The following is a 23,189-nucleotide window of genomic DNA, read 5'->3' as shown; positions in this document are numbered from 1 at the left end:
TTTATAGCAGAAAGGCTGAGAAACATCACCATAGAACAAATGAAAAAAAGTACACCATGACACACTCAAGAATCATAAAGTTTACTGTTTCTTTCCCATCATTTGGCACATATCCAAGGCACATTAGAAAATTAAAAATCATAAATTACTTTATAGAAAAATAATCAGCCCCTCCCTTCTGTACATACACAAGTATTTCCAAGAATGTGCACAAAACCATTTCCCTATTACAAAGTTATTTGAAAATGTACTCAGGACAAACCCATGTTTGCAGCTCTAGACTAATCAGTAACATAAAAAAATAAGAAATATAATCTATAGAAATTTATAAAAAGGAATAAGTGGCAATAAATTCTAACGTAAAGTTACTTTGACCTGGTTTGTGCTGTAAGTTTTGAATCTGAATCAAAAGACTAAGAGAAGATGTGCCAAGTCTACTCTCCAATTCAGTAACCATCCATCCGGTGTGACGTTTAGGGGGGCTCTTAACGGCAAGGGATGTTTCTAGAGACACTGCTACAGATGTATAAGTGCAGTGGTCAATTATCTGTACTTCGTTGGAAGAAAAAGTATAGCCAGCTTTCCGCACATACATAGTGTAGAACATGTCATATGTGGCCTTTGAACTAAAACGAGCAATCAAAATGGCATTTAGGCATCTTTGGGTTCAAGAGTGTCTTAAAAGGGACATTTTTCAGCCCTGTTTTCTTTATTCAAATGCCATATTTCTGCCCAGCCTCCACAGTACAGTGAAACCTAAATTGCTTTCCTTCAGCTTATCCCAGAGGGAGGAGTTCTTTTAGCCTGTGGTTTGCTAGTTCATACACATCACAGAGGTTTAGCACCTTTCAGTAGAAGGAGGTCAGAATCTGGTGATGAAACCTCTCACTGTAACCCAGGAATCCAAATACTTAAGAAGTGTCTTAAAGATCTGGACACCACTGGAATTTCTGTCCATCTCTTTTAAAAGTGTATCCATTACCTCTGAAGAGGAAAGAGATGGTGATGACCTTCTGTTGTATTCTTTCTGTCAGCCACAGAAAAGCTTTCAGGACCTTTCTGCTTTTCTCTCAAGCCAAATAAATTTCATTTAGTGCTAAGCTGTATTCATGCGCAGCATCTTCTTATTGAGGATTTGCTTCTTGGCAGTAGATAATTCTTCCTTATTACTGTTAAGACTGGGAAATGCTAGCCTCTTGGGGAGTGGTCAGGTTGCCAGCAGGCTCTGGGCCCTTGGGTACAACTGTATCATCGACTGTGTGTCTACGGAGCATTCGCCTGTTTCTGGGAGCAGTCTGCCTCGGTCCAGGCCTCTCCGGCTGATCGTTTCCTTTGTCAGTGGTCTCAGACCTGCCCTGGTCTGGCAGCTTATTGTGCTTCCGTGTGACTCTTTGTCTCCCTGGCTAAAGAAAAGATACAATTCAAACACTTCACATTTGCACTGTACTTTTAAAACAACCACCACACAGTTAACAGCTACCCTTAAGTGCTTCTTGAGGTCTCATCAATGTGCTAAGTACTTTGCAGGCATAATTTCAACTCTTAACATCCCTGCAGTGAAAGTGTGACCTGTGCGTACTCCACATGTCAGACACAATGTAAATATGTTTATATGTTTTCATATTTAATCTTTACAACTCTAACAAATGTGTACTGTTGTCATCCCCATTTTGCATACAGCTGAGGAAATAGGATCAGCAAAGTTAAGCAATCTGCCTTAAATCCCCCAGCTAGCAAGGGGAAAGCTAGCACTTGAACCCAGGCGTATTTCAGTCTGCAGGTTTTTCACCCAGAAGCAGGTGTATTAACAAAGCCAGGGAAGATTAACTATGAAATCAAAATCAGTCATATTAACAAAAATCACTTTAATTTGCTAAAAGATTTAGAACTGTAGTATATTTGTTCCAGCAAGCCTATGCCACACATACTATAAATTCTATTTCTCAAATAAGGCACGTATGATATTGACAAGCAACAATAAGAAAAGCCATGTTTCAGTAATGCCCTACTGTATAGCACAGGGAAATATACTCAGTATCCAAAGAATCTGAAAAAGAATATATATATTATATATGTATATATGAAAAACTGAATCACTTTGCTGTACACTAGAAACTAACTAACAATGTAAATCAACTATACTTCAATTAAAAAAAAGAAAAGGCATGTTTTCTGAGAAGAGCCACCTAATAGCACAACAGAAAGGAAAGCATGCTTCTTTTATAATGAGTATTAAATAATGCTGTAGGAAGATGGCCACAAACAAAATTGACTATATGAGCAACATTATACCATACTCCTAAGGTTTTTAACTGTCTATATACAGATATGTTTTCTTCCTTACATTAGTGATTAACACATTAGTGAATTAGCTTACACAGTAAAATCTGAGATAGTTCACCTAGTATGCATATTATGAACTGCAGGATCTTTCCGTGTGTCACAACTGTCTGCCACTTTTCCCTCACTTTTCCTTTCTCACCTCAGAAATGCATTATTAAATATAACAATATTTAATCATGCCACTGAACTCATTTTGTTTGTAACTCTTAACAGTGATGGGACTATTGAAATAAGAAATGTGTTTTCCAAGGATTAGTTTTGAAAAATCTAGGATTTAAAAAATAATGTTATAAGCTAGTGTTTAATAACTCACCTCATGCAAAGAATCTTCAGTAAGATTAGGGACGCTTCTATCTCGTGCCATAATCTCCTTTGAAGTCCTTGCCCTGAAATCCAAAACAAACTAAAATAAATGTTTAGGATAGTGGTGCAAAATATTCTGGTTGGCCACGAGGTGGCAGCATTTGATGAGTGCAGATTTATTTATACACATTAAAGCTGCACATAACCTGCTTGAGTTGTAAGTAAAATTAAGGTCAAAAGCACAGAAATCAACTCGAATTTTATACTCACTTAAATGGACCAACTGAGTGGACAAAGTAAAACTGTCTTGTAAAAGGTTCATCTGGTAGATCATACATTTTTGAATTCCCTGTAGATAAAAGGATAAACATCTGAAAACTTCCAAGGTAGTTTAACAATTGTTTAGAAATTATAGTACAGATGCAAACTTTCAACATTTCTTTTAGTTAAAGTTTAACAACATTTAGGAAATTAAGGATTTCATTTGCTTACAGAAACATGTTAGTAGATACCTACGTATTACTATGTGAACCCCCATGAAACAAAAATAAACCCTTAATACACTGATACTCCCCAGCCACAACCAATTAGGATGAGACAGCCTCAGGATTACCCAGATATGTGAATAGATTTATTCACATTATTACACTTCAAACTACAACAATTTTTTAAAAGTTGAACAAGGATCCCATCTATAATAACTTTTTTATTAAAATAAGAAAATACTTCAGCCCCACCCCTGTTTGGCAGCTTCTATTCTAATTACCATCAACCTCTATAGACCTGCAGATTGAAAAAGAAATCTTTTTTTTTTTAACATTTAAACTTGTATTTTATATTTGGGTGTAGCTGATTAACAATGTTGTGGTAGTTTCAGGTGAACAGTGAAGGGACTCAGCTATATATATAGATGTATCCATTCTCCCCCAAACTCCCCTCCCATCCAGGCTGCTACATATCACTAAGCCGAGTTCCCTGTGCTATACAGTAGGTCCTTGTTGGTCATCCATTTTAAATACACCAGTGTGAACCTGTCCATCTGAAACTCCCTAACTATCCTTTCCTCCCATCCTTCCCCTCTGCCAGCAACCATAAGTTCCTTCTCTGAGTCTCCTTCTGTTTTGTAAGTTCATTTGTATCATTTCTTCTTAGAGTCCACATATAAGGGATGTCATACGATATTTCTCCTTCTCTGTCTGACTCAGGATGACAATCTCGAGGTCTATCCATGTTGCTGCAAATAGCACTATTTCTTTTTTTAAAAAAATGTTTAAAGGTACCATTTATCCCAGATGTCCAGGAAGTGCTTAGAAAAAGGCTTGGATTTAGAACTCGAGACATGAATGGAACTATCAGAGGCAGGGCCTCCCCCAAAGCTGGCAAGTTGGGGCCTGACCTTCAGGGCAAGGCCTACAAGTGTCCTCCTCACCTCCTCAGGAAGCACGGCCATCAACCGGGAAGCCAGTATCCAAAACAGTCAACGAAACAGGCTATAACATACATTTCTTTGGTGCCTATAATCCCACCCCCAGTCATGATTATAATTACGTTCTGCATTTATACGTATGTGAAAATCGGCAACCACTCATGAATTTCCAAATAAACCCAAGCTGAGAATTCCAGAAAGAATGGGAGTGCTTACATTTTTTCCTGATCTTGACAGTGACGTACTCGCTGTGGTCTGTCTCACCAGTGTTGTCTAATGTGGCCACACAGCTTGGTACAACTTGAAGCAATTCCATTATTTTTGAATTCTATAAGTTGAAAAGGGAAAGGTAACAATGACGGAGTTTTTTAATTCGTTCTTAGGCGGTTATTGCCTGTTTTTAACCTAAGCGTCAATGCTGGCGTGGCTGGGCAGAAAAGCTAAGAAGCCTCTACAGACAAAACTTAGAGGCCATAAAGTGGTGGAGAACAGCCCCGCATTTGGGGGCCGGCTCTGCCCTGTACTAGTGCTTTGGGCCCAGTTTCACTGCTCTGTGCAACTGGGTTGATGAGAATAGGACCTATTACTGTAGAGTTACTGTGAGGTTATTGAGCGCCCAACACGTAGAAGTACTCAATAAAAGATACTCATCATCATTTGAGGAAGTGCTAAATTGAATGTTTAAAATATGTCAATTCTGTTAAGAAATACAACTGAAAATTAGAAACGAATATACTGCAAACTGCACTGAATATACCAAATACATATACTCAGCCTATATTTTGGCCACCTGATGCAATATACTAAATAAATAAACTCAGTCTATACTCTGGCCACCTGACGCAAACAGACAACTCATGGAAAAGACCCTAATGCTGGGAAAGATTGAAGGTAAAAGGAGAAAAGGGCAGCAGAGGATGAGATGGTTGGACGGCATCACCGATTCAATGGACATAGACTTGGACGAAGTCTGGGAGATGTGAGTTGATGCTGGGACTGCAGCAGACCTGGCATGCTGTAGTCCATGGGGTCGCAAAGAGTCGGACACAACTTAGCAAATGAACAACAATAACATGAGTAGGTTGGGTTATGGTGACTTAAAAGTGTCAGTGATGCAGTTCAACAGCCTACTGGTTGTCTACCTGAGTAGGAAACTATATAAAGATGCAATGTGAACAGAGGACCAGTGAAGAGATGCCTGTTCCCCAGCAGGAGGAGACTGTTCCCTCACCATTTCCCATGGAGTACATCCACCCCGGGAGGGTGGTAAACTGCTCCTCACAGAACTCAAGATGTGCTCACGGACTGCACACACTTTCTCCCTTGTGCTGCTAAGACCGCCATGGGTTCCAAGGGCAGGGAGGGTGAGACCAGGACACTCTCATCCTGCTTCTTCCCTGCAGTTACCTGACTGCTGGACAGTGGGCCAGGCCAGGGCACCAAGGCCTGCAGTGGGTGGGAGGCACCTCTACTCGGGCCTTTGAAAACTACCCCTGGGGACTTCCCTGGCTGTTCAGTGGTTAAGACTTTGTGCTTCCAACACAGGAGGCATGGGGTTGATCCCTGGTTGAGGAACTGAGATCCCACATGTGGCATGCAGCATGGCAAAAAAAGAGAAAACCACCGCTGGCTCCCCCAGCAGGCCACCTCTGACCAGATGACCAAGGGCCGGGGTGTAGCCACACTGGCGGACTCTAGCATGCTAACTCAGCCCAGCGCGGTGAGTCAGAGGTCTGGCTACTGTTCTCTCAGATCCAGCTTCAACGTGGGGGATCCACGTGAACTGTTAGGGAGCTTGGGATGCCCTCAGCAAGGAAGTGCTCCCACCTACCTGTTCAGCACAGTCGATCGCCGTGCACTGCCTCTTATTCAGGACCTGAACCGATGCTCCATGAAGCAGCAGCAGCTCCACCACGAAGACGTGCCTTTCTAGCACCGCCTCATGCAGTGCTGTGTTGCCCTTGTTGTTGGAAGCGTTGATGGAGGCCCCATGCTAGAAAGAAAAACAGTACAGTCAAGAGCAATGCTAAAAATGACCCACGCAGAATTGATGTGGTAGCTAGATGGGTGTACACTATAACCTTCCTTCAACTTTTCTGTATATCTGAAATTTGTCTTAAAATGTTAGGGGTAAAAGTAATACTGAGGAAAAAAGATTTAAGTACAAAGATATTCATGGCAGCATTTAGCACTAAACAGCAGGGGAAAAAAATAGAAGTCACCTAAATGTATTAGCAGAAAGAGTTTAAAAAAAAGAAAACTACGGTATATCCATAATTATGCAACCATTAAAAAATTCAGATTTTTAATTAAACGTTTTTTTAAACAGTTTTCTACGTTAAACAAGATAGAGGACCTTCCTGGTGGTCCAGGGATTAAGACTGTGCTTCCACTGTAGGGGGCTTGGGTTCAATCGCTGGTCCAGGAAGTTCCACATGCCACGCGGTGCAATCAAAAAAAAAAAAGCAAGATACAAAACAATACTGATCTAAACTGTGAACATTTTAAAAAAGTCACCCAAAATAGTTGCCCTTGAGTAACAGGGTTATGGAAAAGTTGGGTTTTTCCTTACTTTTAAAAATTCTTCTTCTATAGTCAACACAACCTTCATCAAGAGAGGGAAAAAAAGTAGCAGTGACAAAAAAGGACACTCAGCTCACATTTCAGGTAACAATTCAACTGACCTGGTAAATGAGGCAAGACCCAAACCTCCAGGAAAAGCAGCATCTCAGTCCTTAACCCTGCATCTCTGATGCAGCGCTGACTCCGAGGCTCTGATTCCAGAGCTCCTCTCCCAGGGCCCGCTTACATCATGAGCCCTGCCGCCTCCCCAGGGCACTGCCAGGGGCTCCCTGCGTGCCGACCCACATCAGCAGCTCCTGGGCCGGGGTCGGGGCAGGGGTGGTGGGTGTCTTACCTGCAGCAGCAGTGCCGCGACTTCGTGGTGGCCTCTGGAACAGGCATAAATGAGGGGTGTGTTTCCACTTATGTCCTTTTTATTAGGCTTTGCATTCGACTCTAATAGACACTTCACCACCTATGCCAGAGGAGAAAAATTTAACGTTTGCAGGGAGAGATCCTCTGATTTGATATTCTTTTCACTCTTCTGTAGGTTTATCCAGAGAGCTCTTTAGAAACACACGTCTGACCCTCAGGGGAAAGCAGACCAGCCGAAGCACGAAGGGGTTAACCTGTGCTGAGGGTCTCCTGCAGGCCAGACACGTGCCAGGCACCAGTGTTTGTCATCGAATCATTGTATGTCCTCTGTGGAGAGTTGCAATAACTACTCTAGTTTTACATGTTAGGAAGCTGATGCTAGGCATTACCTGAAACATGATTCTTGTCTTTAATAAGCTTACAGGAGAACTAATAAGGGAAGATGAAAAAAATAAATAGATATTAAACCGTCTGGCTCAAGACAGGAGCTGTGGGAACACAGAGGTGGTCAGACATGCTTCAGTCCTCAAAGACCAAAGCCCAGGAATAAGAGAGAGACGGTTCCCAGCGGGGGTGAGAATCAGAAGGACAGGCTCTGTGCGGCCAGACGGGAGGGGGGTTGGCTCCACCCCCAGAAGCACCAGGGTTGTGTGTTCTGTTGCCGAGCGGCCCTGCCCCGTGCATCTCAGACTCTCAGGGCTGGGAGGAAGGACATGGGCCCGTCCCTTCGGACAGCCACCTTCCCCCTCTGCAGTATCCCCATGAGGTGAGTTCTAACCCTGTCCATGCTGCCCGAGAGTCGGCACCGGTACCTGGAAGTGGCCCTGCTGGCAGGCCAGGTGGAGTGGGACAGCCTGGCTGGCGTCTCGGGCCCCCACACTGGCACCATGCTTCACAAGGAGGAGGATGAGGTCCGCCCGGCCGTGCAGGGCAGCAACGTGCAGCGGGGAGGAGCCGTCCTGGTTGGTCACATTCACACCAAGCCCACTGGCGGGAATCTTGGCCAGCTTCTAGTAAGTGCAGGAGGTGGAAACAGAAATGTCGTTAGTTTTTAAGAAAACTGGCTAAAGGAACTGAAGCCACCCGTCCCAGCAGCCCCTCTGTAAAATCTGGAATCACAGCAGGATCCTGAATTGGGTTGCCTGTAAGTGAATTAATACTTTAGAAAGGTCTGATATATCAAAGTATAACTTCCATTTTCAAGAAAGCAAGCCCCCTACAATACCGTATTATGCCATGGCAGTTCAATGGGGAAAGCAAATCCTGTCTTGACAGATGTTGCTGGAACAACTGGATATCCATATAGGCAGAAACTGCCCATCAACCCTTACCTCACACCCAACACACACACTAAAGTGCATCGCAGTGCATCGCAAGTTTAAAAGCTACAGCTATTAAACTTGAAGTGAACACAAAGGAAGATCTCTGCTACACTGGGATAGGCAAAGATTTCTTAGCTAAGACACAAAAAGCAAAAAAAAGAAAAGTTTGATAAACTGGACAATAAAAATATTTAATGCTTGCTCTTTGCATAAGGCAAGTAAGAAAATGAGAAGGCAGGTCACAGATGGGGAAAAAGTGTTTGCAATATGTATATCTGACAAAGGACTTGTACCAACCGGACATTCAAAACAGAACAAACTTGCTTACAACTCAGTAAGACAATCCAACTTAAAAAAAAAAATAGGTAAAAGATTTGCAAAAGGCTTCACAAAAGACAGTTGAAGGGTTGGTCAATGAGCACATAAGGGACTTCCCTGCTGGTCCAGTGGCTGGGACTCCTTGCTCCTAATGCAGCGGACCAAGGTTCAATACCTGGTAGGGGAACTAGATCCCACAGGCCCCAACTAAGAGGTCACATGCACCAACTAAGACCCAGCACAGCCAAATTAAATAGTAAAAAATGAGCACAAAAAATCATCTTTAGTGACCAGGGAAATGCAAATCAAACCAGGAATCACAAAACTAAAGGGTCACAAAGCACATATGTGACAGTCAGGAGATGGAACATGCGATCCAGTCAACTTCAAAGGGGCAGGAAGGAATATCTGAGGTGACAGAGACAGTTTTATTATCTTGCCTGTGCTGGTGGTTAAGCATTCGTTTGTCAGACCTCAGAAAGCTGTTTGCTATTTATCTCTCAGCTGAAGCTCCCCTTCATGTTTATCATGGAACTTCTTTATTATTCACAATAGTTTTAAAATCAATCATGCAGATAAAAGGAAAATCAATCACTAAATTAAAAGGGCAAACAAACCAATAGAACTAAAATCAAACATTAAATTGTGATGCTGAATCAAGTGTTTGATAGTGGAATGAATATGTCAGTGTTTTCTGTGACTGATCAAGGATTAAAACTTGGGTTATCTAGTTCACTTCTTGATGATTAAAAATATTATCTCTTTAAAAAACTATGCTGAACTTGAAGGGTGAATTTTACTGTACATAAGTTATACTTCAAAAATCACGAACAAGTGAAGAAGTAGAAGAGGAAAAACATGATGAAACACCACTGCACACTTACCAGAAGGGCTAAAGTTAAAAAGTCAAAATACCAAGTGTTGACCAGGATGTAGGTCAACTAGAACTCTCACACCCTGCTGGTGGGGATGAAAAATGCTACAATCACTCTGGAAAACTGGCCATTTGTTATGAAGTTAACATATACCTCCTGTGTAACACATTAATTATACTCATGGGTAATTACGCAAGTAGACATATGTTTACACAAAGACCTGTACACACAAATGTTCACAGTTGCTTTATTCACAGAGCCCAAAGCAGGAGACGACTAAATGCCCTGATCCCAGGTTGTTTTGAGTCATCAACCGTTTATTCTTTACCACAGAGCAGTCCCCTGTAGCACTCTGTTTAGCCAGTTAATCTGCTGAAGGACACGTGGGTTGTTTCTGGTTTGGGGATATGGCAAATAAAGTTGCTGATGAACCTATTAGCAGAAATAAAGACACAGACGTAGAGAACAAAGGTATGGAACACCAAGGCGGTAAGGCGAGGGATGAATTGGGAAATTGGGATTGACATATATGCACTATTGATACTATATATAAAACAGATAACTAATGAGACGTGGCTGTATAGCACAGGGAGCTCGACTCAGTGGTGACCTAAATGGGAAGGAAATCCAAAAAAAGAGGGGGTATAGTATACATAGAGCCGATCCACTTTGTACAGCAGAAACTAACACAATGTTGTAAAGCAACTATACGCCAGTAAAAAAAAATTTTTTTAAGTTGTGTGTACATTTGTTTACAGGTTTTTGTGAGAACATAAGTTTCCATTCCACTAAGATCAATGCCCTTAGTGGATCTTCCATTCCACTAAGATCAATAAGGAAAGCAATTGCTGAGTCATATTGTAATCACAGAGTAATTCTATGGCTAGTTTTATAAGGAACAACAACACACACGTTTTTCCAAAATGGCTTTTACATTCCCAGCAGCAATGGATGAGTAAACCAATTTCCCCGCATCCTCACCGACATTTGGTGTTGTCACTTTTCACTAATTTTTATTTCAGCCATTCTGATAGGTGTGTAGCACTATCTCACGGTGGTTATAATTTGCATTTCCCTGAAGGGTGATGACCTTTAATATCCTTTCACGTGCTTATTTGCCATCTTTAAATGTTCTTCGGTGAAATGTATGTTCATTTTCTATGCCCATTTTCTCATTGGTTTGTCTTTACTATCGAGTTTTGGAAGTTATTTATATAGTCTAGATTCTGGCCCTTTGTCAGATACATGGTTTGCAGACATTTTCTTTTAAATCGGTAGTTTGCCTGTAGCTTCTTTGCATGGGTTTCCACAGGGCATGTTTTTAAATGAGAAGTCCAATTTATCCATTTGCCCTTTATGGATCATGCTGTGGGTGTCAAGTCTAAGAACTCTCTGCTTAAATGCTGGATTCCAAAGATTTCCTCCTGTTTTTTTCTAAAAGTTTTGTAATTTTACATTTTACGGTTAAGTCTGTGATCCACTTTGCATTAATTTTTGTACAGGGTGTGAGTTTAGGTTGAGATTCTTTTTTTTTTTTCTGAACATGTCCATTTGCTCCAGCACCATTTGTTGAAAAGGCTGTCCTTTCCCCACCAACTTCCTGTTGGACTTCAGCAGCTATATATGTGTGGGTCTATTTCTGAGCTCCCTGATCTGTCTGATCTGTGTCTGTCCCTCCACCAGGGCCACACTGTTTTGATTACTGTATCTACATAGTCAGTCTACATATTGGGTAGAGTGATCCTAATTTATTCTTCTTTGCCAGGATTGTTGTTAAGTATTCTGGAACCTGTGCCTTTCCATATAAATTGTAAAATTAGCTTGTCTATGTCTACAAAAACTTTGTTAGGATTTTGATAGGAATTGCATTAAAACTCTAGATCAATCTGGGGAGAAATAACCTCTTTCCTATGCTGAGGCTTGGTAAGTCTGTATATCTCTCTAAGTATTTAGGCATTCTTTGATTTTTTTTTCATCAACATTTTGTGATTTCCAGCATACAGAACCTATCCATGTCCTGTTAAATGTCTACGTAAGTAGTTCATTGTTTTTGAGCAGCTGTAAATGGTCTTGTATATATAGTATGTGCTCAAAAATTAATTTGACTTTACAAAACAGATACAGAGCAAGATAATACTACCTTATTAAAAAAAGCTTCTCCATGGGTGTCTCTAACCTAAGAATACTGAAATGGCTGAGTCTGTCGTTCACATGAACCTTTGCAGCTGCAGGGTAGTGTGCACACTGGGATGTGCAACTTTTGTTCTGTCCCCATGCTGCTGGATATTTACAGTCCAAAAAACTGACCTCTCCTGCTTGGGCTGCTTAAAAATCAAAGGGATTAAAACAGGTAGTTGCTGTTTCAAACGATGTGATGTGAAGTAGCGCCTCGGGCCCAGCTGGTGACTGTATGGCTGGAGGCAGTCACGTGTCTCTGCTGTTCTTGTTGTTGTTTACTTTGTTTTCTCCACCCCACAGTTCATTAATTGTGACAAGAAACTGAATTACACATCACAGTGTCTGCTGAATTTGTCAGATAAACTTATGTTCCTGCTCACTTAAAACCTACTATCTTTTTCTCCTTTGTAATTTCTCAAAAAGACACAAAAGGAAATTGCTTCATGCTGTGATTAAATTACCCCCCACCCTCTTCCAGCCCAGTGGAGTGTTACAGCTTGCTCAGTGATAAAGAAGAAAATGTTGATGACACGCAACAACCTGGAATTAGGCCGAGTGAACAGAGCTAGTCCCCAAAGGTTCCATGCTGTGTTGATGACATTTACATAACATTTTTGAAATGACAAAAATATTAGAACTGGGGAACAGATTAGTGGTGACTAGGGGCCAGGGATGGTGGGGTGGGGTGAGGAGGTATGGTTATTAGAGGCAACATGAGTGATTTTCCTTGTGATGTGAAAACTGATTTGTACCGTGACTGTGGTGGTGGATGCACAAACCTTCACATGTGATAAAATGAGGCAGAACTAAATATATATACATGCACACAAGCACAAGTAAAACTGGGGAAATCTAAGATGGATGGATTGTATCCATGGCGATACCCTGGTCAGGATATGTACTGTGCTTTTGCAAGCTATTACCACTGGGGGAAATAGGGGGCGGGGAGGGAACAGAGGTCTCTCTGTGCTAGGAGGGGGGCCCTCCCGCAGAGGTGCACCAACGTGAGCAAAGGCAGAGGGCAGTGGATGTCGCCTGTAGCCTCCCCAGGGGGCCACGGCCACACAGACACAGCCCTTGGTGTGTGCCTGTTCATAAGCTCCTGCCTTGTGACTCAGGGGCCCTGAGAACCACTGAAACACTAAACCCTGGTGCGTGGCCCTGTGCCCTGACCTGCACGTTCAGAAAGCAGGCAGCCCAAGCTGATCCTGCACGAGGGTCCGCTTTCCTCTACCTTGAGCTGTGTCTCAAGGGGCACCTACAACCAGCCACTCAGCCGTCAGCTGGCTGAGAAGGGGACAGCTTTCCTAAGGGGCAAAAGGAGAACTTGCAGTCTGCTCCCACCCCCACCTTCCAACAGAAGAGACGCCAAACCTTTTGAGCTGGAGCACATTTGGGGCATTGGCACAAGGGGTGACAGAACTCGAGATCCACCGCCCCAACAGCATCTTCCGCTTCATCCGGGTCCTCCTCGGTCCACTCCAGCAGGTAACGCACCTGGTGTCAGGCAGTGAGAAGAAACGGGACTTAAAACCCATCCTCAGCTCCCGTGCAAGCTATGGTGTCCTACGTACACACACACACAGTGTCCTACACACACACACACACACAGTGTCCTACACACCCACACACCCCCCCTACACACACAGTGTCCTACACACACACACACAGTGTCCTACACACACACACACACACACCACACACACACAGTGTCCTACACACACACACAGTGTCCTACACACACACACACACACACAGTGTCCTACACACACACGCACACACACACACACAGTGTCCTACACACACACACACACACAGTGTCCTACACACACATACCCACACACACCCCCCACACACACACAGTGTCCTACACACACACACCCACACACACACACAGTGTCCTACACACACACCACACACACACACCATATGCACACATGTACACACACATGAAGATTCCCAAATCAGGACCTACATCTCCACCACCACCAAAGTAACTTATGCATGATGGTGCTCTTTCTTGAGGACTCCAGGGTCTCCTGTGCTCAGGCCTTTCTAAATCCTTTCAGTGGTGACAGACAGACTGAGCTACCATTTCGGCAGCTTGCGTTAGAGTCCTCTCCTTTGTCTTAGAAAGGGGCAGCAAGCTGCTGCTTCAGGGTGACGGCTTTAAAGCCCTGGTCCTAGAGCATCTCGCGAGCACCTCCTCTTCTGTTACCTAATTGTCCTCCTTCGACAAGCAGTCTGTCTCATCTTACGGGGGAGCAGACTCACCCCAAGCGGCCAACAACTTGTTCAAGACCACATGATGAGGAAGTGGTGGCCAGAACCTAAACACAGGCTCTCGGACTCCTCAAGTGTCCTTCCACGTTGATGCCCTAGCCCACAGGTGAAAGCACTGAAAAGACCCCTAACAGGTCAAATTTATGTTCCAGTAAAGGCCAGTGTCTAGGATATTAAATGTGAGAAAACATGAGTACATTTCCAGGCCTGGTTCTGAGCCTTGGGGAAGTCAGTAAGTGCCTGCAAGGAGTGACAGAAGGCACCAAGAAGATCCTATGCACCCCCAAACATTCCCCCTGTAGGGCCCCTCCACATCGCTGACAGCAAATACTCCATCCAGGCCGAAGGCCTCACCTGACCCCAGGGCCTCACCTCCCAGGCTGGCTGGGACAGACTGGACTCAGGGTGATTCCTCTGGGCGGTGGTTAGAAGATATATGATGGGGGAAGGGGGCTGAGGGGCGGTGGCCTCGGGCTGTGGGATGGGGGCTCTGTCGTGTGTGTGGATGGGTTTGGGTGGTGACCACCGGGCACTGGGCAGCCTGCCTCTGCTCAGCTCCTATGTGATCGGCCCCACCCCCTCGCCAGCCCACGGGATGAAGAGCAGATGCCTCACGACACAGAAAGGGTCGGTCCCTTGTCTACACTCGTAGCAGCCTGAGAAACACCTCCTTGGCTTCCCTAAAGAATATTGGCTTCCCTGGGGCTGGTCTCGAGAGGGGAGCAGCCGGCACTAGCCAGATCCACTCCCTGGGTCCTCCCATGAGAGGAGCCACGAGTCAGGCTGAGGGATTCACAGTGGGCTCTGGGCAGAGGCTAAGACACTGACAACTATGTTCTGACTCCGTATACCCCGGAGCCTGTGCTAATCGGATCCCAGGAACTTCTGTCCACCACCCCTGTCAGGAAGCATTTAACAGGAGGCTTCCTGTGTGCTGTTTTCAGTCTTGCATAAATCCTCGGTTCCTTATTAGCTCCTGAATGCAGGGGCAAGAGGAGCTGCAGGCGGTTCCCGGGAACAATAGTAATCTATGCATTACTGAACTGTTCCCGGGAACAATAGTAATCTATGCATTACTGAACTGAAAAGTAACCATTTACAACTCTCTTCCCTTCTGATATGGAAAGTAACTATTTACAACCTCCTCTCTTTGAGACGGATTCTAGCCTCATGCTTCCTGGATGAATTTTGATCCCTATCTCTGCTGCAAAAGCTATCTTGTAAGACAGTATATATATGCCCACAATATGTTTAATAAACACCCTTGTTCCATCAGAACTCGGTCCCGTGTCTTTCTTCATTTCTCTCTCTCTCTCCCCTTCAGGCTGCTTCCACGGAGCACAGGTGTCCGCTGTGTCTACTTACTTGCCCTGGCTTTTAAGACCTCTTCGAGAGGGGGCCCTGAGCCTACGTAGACGGTGCTAACTCTTTGTCCTAGAGTTATATTGGCATTCTGTGTAAACCAGGGAATATCAGCCTCTTTTCTTCCTTCTTTCTTTTACTTTCTTATCGTTGACTCCTTACCACCAGGTTGCGGTCCATTAAAGGACCCCAACACACCCCAAACGCCATCATCCTTGAGAAGCACTCTTGAAACATTACTCTTAAAAGCGCTCTTGTAAACTCGATCCACTCAGGGCTCCACATCTGGTCAGGGCTAATTTCCTCCTCCTTTTAAAGTGGAAGACAGGGGACCTCCCTGGTGGTCCAGTGGCTCAGACCCCTTTCTCCCAACACAGGGGCCTCGGTTTAATTCCTGGTCAGGGAACTAGATCCCACAGGCCACAACTAAAGATTCCACGTGCAGCAACTAAGACCCACTGTAGCCAAATAAATTTAAAAAAAAAATTTTTTTTTTAATTTTTAAAAAATAAACTGGAAGACAGAACAAATTCCTTTCAGGAAGCTGAAGACAAGCCAGGGGAACTGCCCCTGGGCGTCTCCAGTGATATATAGCTGTTCCCCGTCACCTGACAGGCAGGGTTAGGACGCACACCTTAGCGTCATCTCATCTAGACACTTGCTCGTTGTGGGTCCTTTTAGCCCCACGCCTGGGACTCAGCCTCCTGACCAGGGTGCCACACCACCCACAGCTCCTTGCAGGGCCACACCAACGCCCTCGGGGCTCTGTCTGCCCTTTGCCACCTCTACCCATCCCCTACCCAGTCTGTTCACCTTGCTCCCGGCTAGTGGGGTCCGGCCCTCTTGCCAGCATTGCCACCCTCCTGGAATATGAATATCTAAAAGGCAGGAGCAGGCTCCCTCTGAGGCTTTATCCCACCTGCCTCATTACTTGTTGGGGGGTACGTCCCATCCCATCACCATCACTCATGAAATGCACCCCTTCTGCGTGAACGTGAACAAAGACCCCCCCACAGCTCCTAACTCACCTGGAGACAAAATACACCGGCACAGCTGCTTCAGCTGAGAGCAAGCCGTTTGAAATTCACTTCTAAAAACTCACCATTTCTATGGAGGTTGTATGTGTTTAGAGATAGCATATGGGAACTCTGTCTGTACTTCCTGCTCAATTTTCCTATGAACCTAAATCTTTCTAAAAAATAAACTCTATTAATTAATATTAAATAAAACTCACCATTTCCAGGTCTCCATCAGCAACAGCTCTTAAAAGTTTTTCTACCTTAATAAAAGAAAAAAGAATGTAAGGGAAAATATAATAATATGGTAAGAATAGAAACAATAAAAATGACATTCTGGGCATTCCCTAGTGGTCCAGTGGTTAGAACTCAGTGTTTCCACTGACGGGGGCCCGGATTTGATCCCTGGTCTGGGAATTAAGATCCCACAAGCCTCATGGTCAAAAAGAATAAATAAAGGTGAATTTCATGTTGTTATTAGAAAGACAAAAAAAGCATTCTGAAGACCTAGTAGCTTTCATGTCTCTTGATCTCAGTATCTTTCAAACACATCCCCAAAGCTGCTCATACAGGGCAGCTTCCATATAAGGTCTATCAGATGCCCTGCCACTCATGTGGCACAGGGGGACACCAGCCACCTGGAGCCCAAGTGCTTCCTAAGAGGGCGACCACCCACCAGAGCTGCATCTATTCGGCTCTCGTTATCCACCAGCTATGGATACCATGAGGTTAAAGCTCATGGATCCACTCCCGGCCTCTGTTAGACCCTGGAGCGTGTCTCTGGGCTTTTCTTTGCTGTGGTTCTGCATTGAGCTGGGGGTGGCAGGGGTGGACGGGCCCCGGGGTGGGGTCAGTGAGGGCTCCCCAACCACAGGGGAGGAACTGGGGCGCATCCACGCCATGGTCTGCTCTGTGGGCTGACTCTGGACAAGCTCTAAGGTAAGTTAGACAGGAAAAAAAAAAAACCAAGGTATAAGTCAGCTTTTATAAAACGTAGTCCAAGAGGACACGTAACTATCTCCATAAACTCTGCAGGAAGTCAGGAACGACATACCAAGTTAATAAGTGTGCTGACGGAGAGAGAGGGAAGGACGGAGGATGTGCTTTGTAAAATAATCTTAAAGCAGTGGACCTACAGGTGACTCTACCTGTAGGCTTCTTAGAATACTCCCCCTCCCATCACACATGCCCACTCCCATACACACACACACATACACTTAAGCATTCCTGTTCACGAAGGGCAAGGCGGAGGAGGCTGGGCTTCCCCCAAGGGCACAGCGTGGCCCCCGTCAGGCCGGGGCTCTAACTGGCCCCCAGAACACAGGCCCCCTCCACCCTCCCGTCTGGGGGCCTCACCTCCCTGTAGTCCTTCTTGGGCTCCTCTTGCCTGGAGCTCAGCGACGTGGAGGAGAAGCTGGAGGTGGAGGAGCCCTGGCTGATGGAATCCATGGAGCACTGAGGGGCCTGCACAGACACCTACAGCCCGGCGAGAGGGGGCGTGAGGGCCAGACAGAGGCTGGTCATGAACAGGGCCGATGACCGCAGCCCTGCCACCTTACCTCTGAAGACTTCTGTCTCCTCTCGAAGGACAGATGGTGGGCTTCCATGATGGACAGAATCTAGGACGAAGGGGACGCGGATGAGTCCTGACAGGAGTCATCGAAGTTTCATCACCTGTATGGTCCCCCACCTGCTCGGGAGGGCACGCAGCCCAGCCAGGCCCACAGCGGGCGGGAACCTACTCAGGCTCACACTAAGTCCAACAGGAGGAGCCAGTCTCCCCACCAATGGGCTCAGAGGACAAGGGAACCCAGGCACAGAGGGGCCTCAGAGGCCACCTGGTCCAGCCTGGGCTGGTTGTCCACAGGCCTAAAATGTGGCCTCTCCACTGGCAGCCAGGGGCCTCAAGTGGGGGCAGCTCAGAGCCGAGCAGGATGGCCATCTGCTTCTTCCATCTGCAGATCTCCCTCTGGAAGGGCCTTTGGGAGAAGCTCCAGGGCAGAGGTGCCCTCAGCCCCTCATAGGCATCTCCAGCCAAGGGTGGCCTCACCCAGTCCCCCAGCTCTAGCTGCTGCAAAGCTGAGACCCCGTGAGGGCATGGGCAGCTGAGCCCGCTCCCCTCCCCCGGGCCAGGAGCAGGGATTTAAACCTCTGCAAACTTGGCTCTGAAAACTCCGAAAACTAGGCCTTATGTTGTGCCCTTATCTCACACACACACATAATGATAATAATAAAGAGGGCAGGGGGAAACATTTGGAACTGATGCATCTGTTTACAGCCTAGACTGTGGTGCTGGTCTCATGGGCATGGACTTATCTCCAAACCCATCAAGTTGCATACGCTAAATGTGTACAGCTTTCTGTACATCACTCATACCTCAATGAAATTGAAAGTGAAATTGCTCAGTCATGTCCAACTCTTTGTGACCCTATGGACTATAGCCAACCAGACTCCTCCGTCTGTGGGATTTTCCAGTCAAGAACACTGGAGTGGGTTGCCATTTCCTTCTCCAGGGGATCTTCCCGACCCAGGGATCAAACTTAAGTCTCCCTCATTGCGGGCAGACTTTTTACCGTCTGAGGAGCTTTCTGTATGTCACTCATACCTCAATAACGTGGTTTAAAAACATAAACGGGTACTCCTAGAAGACAGGAAGGAACTAAAAGAACTCCCTAGATGAGGGTTGGGAATGATAAAATACCAAGAGGCAAAGGTAGGGCCTGTGCAAAGAGAGATGTCTGGATACCTGCATGGAAACAGAATCACCTGTGCGAGCCACCAGCCAGGCTGGTCTGGACATCAGGACCACGGATGGCCACAGCAGGTGGCCCCATGCTCCCCTGGCTAGTTGGTCAAATGCTTCTCTGTGGGCATCCCTTCAACAGAGTTGCTGCCACAAGGCATATAGGCCTGGCCTCTGGAAGGACCCCCCATTCCCCACCCACTTGCAAGTGAGCACTGCATGACACGTGGCCCCAAACTACATGTTTCCAGAAGTTACTGGCAGAAAAGGATAGTAGTTCATAACGAGTCATTTATGGAGGAAACTATACCCAATGACATCCAGAGCTGGCCGACTCAGAATAAGGTTTTAGGCGCTGAGGGTGCAGGAACAGGGAACAGAGCTGATGCTGCTGTCTCCATGCCCCGCCCCTGCTCTCCCTGGCCGGAGCCACCACCCCATCTCCTCTCACTCTGTCTGTTCACAAGCCAATAGCCCTCAGAGGCAAACTCTGCAGGAGCAGCTCTTGATAGGAACCTGAGAAAAACTCCTACTAAGATGGAAAATAATATGACTGCATGAACCTCATTAACAATCAGGTGTGGTACGCAGCACAGCGAGTATGCACAAGTTCTAGCCTTGGGGACAAATGCACAGTTTGAACAGCACGGCAGAGGCCTGATCTGAGGATGGTGATTTTTTTTTTTAAGTCATACTGCCGCTCTGAGAGGAAAAACGCTACCTTTGAGTTTAACGCACACTTGAGGGGTGTTTCCTTCAGCCTGTTCTGGATCTCTGTGGATGCCCCATTCTGCAACAAGGTCTCGATGATGCCCTGGTAACCCCAGCGGGCAGCGATGTGCAGGGGGGTGTCTCCTTTCTCATTACCGATGTCCAGTCTGCAGGCCTGCACATCAAAGTAGACCAGAGCCTTCACGCACTGCGAACAGAATGGGAGAGGCCCCCGTGAGCTCACACGCCAGGCCTCCGGCAGATCTGTGCACCCTGCAGCCTCAGCCCGTATCCCAACTCGATCCAGGTGCCATCTGCCGAGCAAACGTGCAGTAATAGAATATTACACCTCCAGGGTTCCAGGTAACCTGATCAGGACACATCATTTTTATTTTTTAAGAACCCAACTGCCAATCAACTAGAATGGCTGAATAAATTGTTGCATATCCTGTGTAGAGAGGAGTTCCCAGAGTAGGCCTGACCATCATCCCATGAGAGGCCTGCCTGCAAGTCTGGCCCTGGACTGGCCAAGTTCCTTGGGAGCTTGGATTTGAGGACTGTTCTCACAGTGCCCTGACTGATAGATAAGATGGGCTCACTGGACCCAAACTGTTTGTCCAACAATGGTTTATGCTGAACACCTGCTGTTCTTCTGGGAGTCTGGAATTTGAAACATGCTAGGCAGAGAGGGTTCACACGACCAGCCTCCAACCAAAATCTTGGGCACTGAGTCCCTAATAAGCTTCTGGTGGAAAACACCCTGCACGTGTTGTTACGCTGCCGGAGGAATAAGTGTGTCCTGAGTGACTCCACAGGGAGCGACTCTTGGAAGCCTGTACCTGGTTTCCTCCGGGCTTCATCCTTGGACCTTCCCCTTGGTTGGTTTTGCTCTGTGTCCTTTCAGTACAACAAATCAGAGCTGTGAAGCAAATGTACACTGAGTCCTGTGAGCCTTCCTAGTGAGTCACTGAACTGGGGAGTGGCCTCAGGGACCCTGACACAATACACATGATAGATTATTGTGCAGTGATTACAGAATGGGCTAGATCTACACTGATTGACCTACAGGATGTCCACAATATAGTAAGTTAGGAAAATAAGCTGCATAAAAATATGTCAGGGGGACTTCCCTGGTGGTCCTGTGGTTAAGAATCCGCCTTCCAACGCAGGAGATGCAGGTTCGATCGCTGGTCAGGGAACTAAGATCCCACATTGTATGTATGTCTGTGCTTAATTGCTCAGTCATGTCTGACTCTTTGCAACCTCATGGACGGTAGCCTGCCAGGCTTCTCTCCCCATGGGATTTCCCAGGCAAGAATACTGGAGTGGATTGCAATCTCCTTCTCCAGGGGATCTTTGTGACCCAGGGATCGAATCCATGTCTTCTGTGTCTCCTGTATTCCAGGCAGATTCTTGCTGAGCCATCCTATATGCTGCAGGGCAACTAAGTCCTCGAACCACAACAAAAGATCCCGCACGTCGCAAAGACCCAATGCACTCAAATAAGAATAAATATATATTTTTAACATGTGTAGGGTATGATTTCATTTTCACCACCCTTTGTATGCATAAATCTACCTGTATATCACTGTGAAGGGAAGCAAGGGAGAGAGTGGTTAGGGAAAAAAAATACACACAGTTAAATATTAAGCGAAAATGGAAATGGTAAAATTCCTTGATATTACCACAAAAATATAAAATGTAAAGATTAAGTATGAACAAAGGCAAGAAGCAGATGGCAGCAGGGATGATGCACAAGATTTCAGGAAAAGACAATGGGCGGTTATGTTTTAGATTTCTGTTATGTCAATATAGCATCTGTGATATGTTTTTAAATTTTTTAATTAAAAAAATAATATACCAAATGTTCCAATAATTGTCAACATAAAATACAACATGCAATGAATGTGAAATTCACATTTCTCCTCCAGTGAGAAAGGGTAAAGCACCCTCCCTGGGGACAGCAAGGACCACTTACGTCTTCATGGCCGTAGGTGCAGGCCAGGTGCAGTGGGGTGTTCCCGTTGTTGTCCTGCACTTCCGCGCTGGCTTTGTAGTGCATCAGCAGCAGCTTCCAAGGGAGAGGAGAGAGCAGTGAGCACCAGCGAGCCTGGCAGGGCAGGCCTGGAGCCCTCCGGGAGCACCGCCTGGGGTCTCATGGGGGTTGCCACCCGGTCTCCATTTTCAACCTTATCTACTTACATTACAATTAAAATTGGATCAGGCCTATAATGGAAAACAGTCTGAAAAAGAATATATACTATAGGGATTTCCCTGGTGGTCCAGTGGTTAGGACAGCACATTTGGGTTCAGTCCCTGGTCAAGGAACTAAGATCCTGCATCCCGTGGCCAGAAAATAAAGAAAAAGTTACAAAAAAAAAAAAGTACTTGGCCCTGGGCCAGGTACTTAATAAGTCAATGAAGGTCAGCTCCCCACAACCCCAGGGCACTGAGTCTTGTTTGCAATGTCAGACATATACTGGCCTAAAAAAAATTAAAAAATAAAAAGTAAAAAAGTAAAAAAAAAATTGTACACTGTAAATACACTACATATATATATATATATATATAAAACCGAATCACTTTGCTGTACATCTGCAACTAATGCATTGTAAATCAACTATACTTCAATTACACAAAAAAATTGAAAAAATTTGAAAAATAAAAGCAAAAAAAGTATTATTCATCTTTCCTGAGAAAAAGTTTAGAGATTATTAAAATAAAAAAAGAGTGGATATATGTATATGTATAATTGATTCACTTTGCTGCAACTAATACAACATTACAAATCAACTACACTCCAATAAAAACTTTTAAAAAAAGAAAAACAACCCCCATCAATCACTAGCAGGAATGGAGGCACTTTATGTACCAAACAACTTCAGTTGAAATCGAAACATCACTGACTGGCAAAACAATTTTGCTTTCCAGTTTCTGGACTGTCTTCTCACCCACAGGTATTAAGTCTAAGGGAAAGTCCATCTTGGGGCCCTATCTAAAATATTTCTAGTATCTGGGGGGTGTCCTTCTTAGTGCGGATTACCATGACGTTTCTAATCTATACCTAACAGTTTTTGCCCAGCAGACTCTGGGGGAGGTGCCCGAGACCCCAGCCCCGCCGTGACCCCGCAGAGCCATGTGAAGCAGAGGAGAGGCTAGCCCTGCGAGGTCTCAAGCAGAGTCCAGCTGCTCACCGTCACGCTCTGATAGCCCTTCTGACACGCAAGGTGGAGCGGGGTGGAGCCGTGGTAGTCCGTGGCATTCACCACCGCGCCCTTGGAAACCAGGAGGTCGATGAGAGACGCTTGCCCTGCAGAACAGAAGGGAAGAAGGTGGGCTTTCTGAAACCAGCAAGCGAAACCATAGCTTTAT

The 23,189-nt window shown here is 45.4% G+C and overlaps 1 protein-coding gene and 1 long non-coding RNA gene across 10 annotated transcripts in view; one reads left to right on the top strand and one right to left on the bottom strand.

Moving 5' to 3' along the window:
• Nucleotides 1-65: 65 nt before the first annotated feature.
• Nucleotides 66-23,189, bottom strand: part of ANKRD27 (ankyrin repeat domain 27) — an 85,524-nt gene continuing 62,400 nt past the window's right edge. For 3 of the 9 annotated variants that reach the window (XM_081510446.1, XM_081510449.1, XM_081510450.1), the window contains 14 exons: nt 23,012-23,127; nt 21,796-21,888; nt 19,828-20,025; nt 17,923-17,982; nt 17,720-17,839; nt 16,582-16,626; nt 13,077-13,199; nt 7,822-8,019; nt 6,990-7,109; nt 5,904-6,065; nt 4,289-4,400; nt 2,917-2,995; nt 2,657-2,729; nt 66-1,403 (listed from right to left, as the gene is read on the bottom strand). In XM_081510446.1, the coding sequence (XP_081366572.1) occupies nt 1,173-1,403; nt 2,657-2,729; nt 2,917-2,995; nt 4,289-4,400; nt 5,904-6,065; nt 6,990-7,109; nt 7,822-8,019; nt 13,077-13,199; nt 16,582-16,626; nt 17,720-17,839; nt 17,923-17,982; nt 19,828-20,025; nt 21,796-21,888; nt 23,012-23,127 (1,730 nt within the window). In that variant the 3' untranslated portion in view covers nt 66-1,172. The remainder of the gene's footprint in view (nt 1,404-2,656; nt 2,730-2,916; nt 2,996-4,288; nt 4,401-5,903; nt 6,066-6,989; nt 7,110-7,821; nt 8,020-13,076; nt 13,200-16,581; nt 16,627-17,719; nt 17,840-17,922; nt 17,983-19,827; nt 20,026-21,795; nt 21,889-23,011; nt 23,128-23,189) is intronic. The other 6 variants (XM_081510448.1, XM_081510453.1, XM_081510454.1 and 3 more) reach the window with 2 other exon arrangements.
• Nucleotides 6,668-8,471, top strand: LOC145513610 (uncharacterized). Its single transcript, XR_014059581.1, has 2 exons — nt 6,668-6,739; nt 7,185-8,471. It is a non-coding gene; the product is annotated as an uncharacterized LOC145513610 (long non-coding RNA).

Source organism: Giraffa tippelskirchi, chromosome 7 (genome assembly GCF_054371585.1).
Source record: "Giraffa tippelskirchi isolate mGirTip1 chromosome 7, T2T-mGirTip1v1.2.pri, whole genome shotgun sequence".
Classification (NCBI taxonomy): Eukaryota; Metazoa; Chordata; class Mammalia; order Artiodactyla; family Giraffidae; genus Giraffa; species Giraffa tippelskirchi.
Note: the sequence above shows the minus strand (reverse complement) of the source record. Positions and strands in the feature narration are given on the sequence as shown.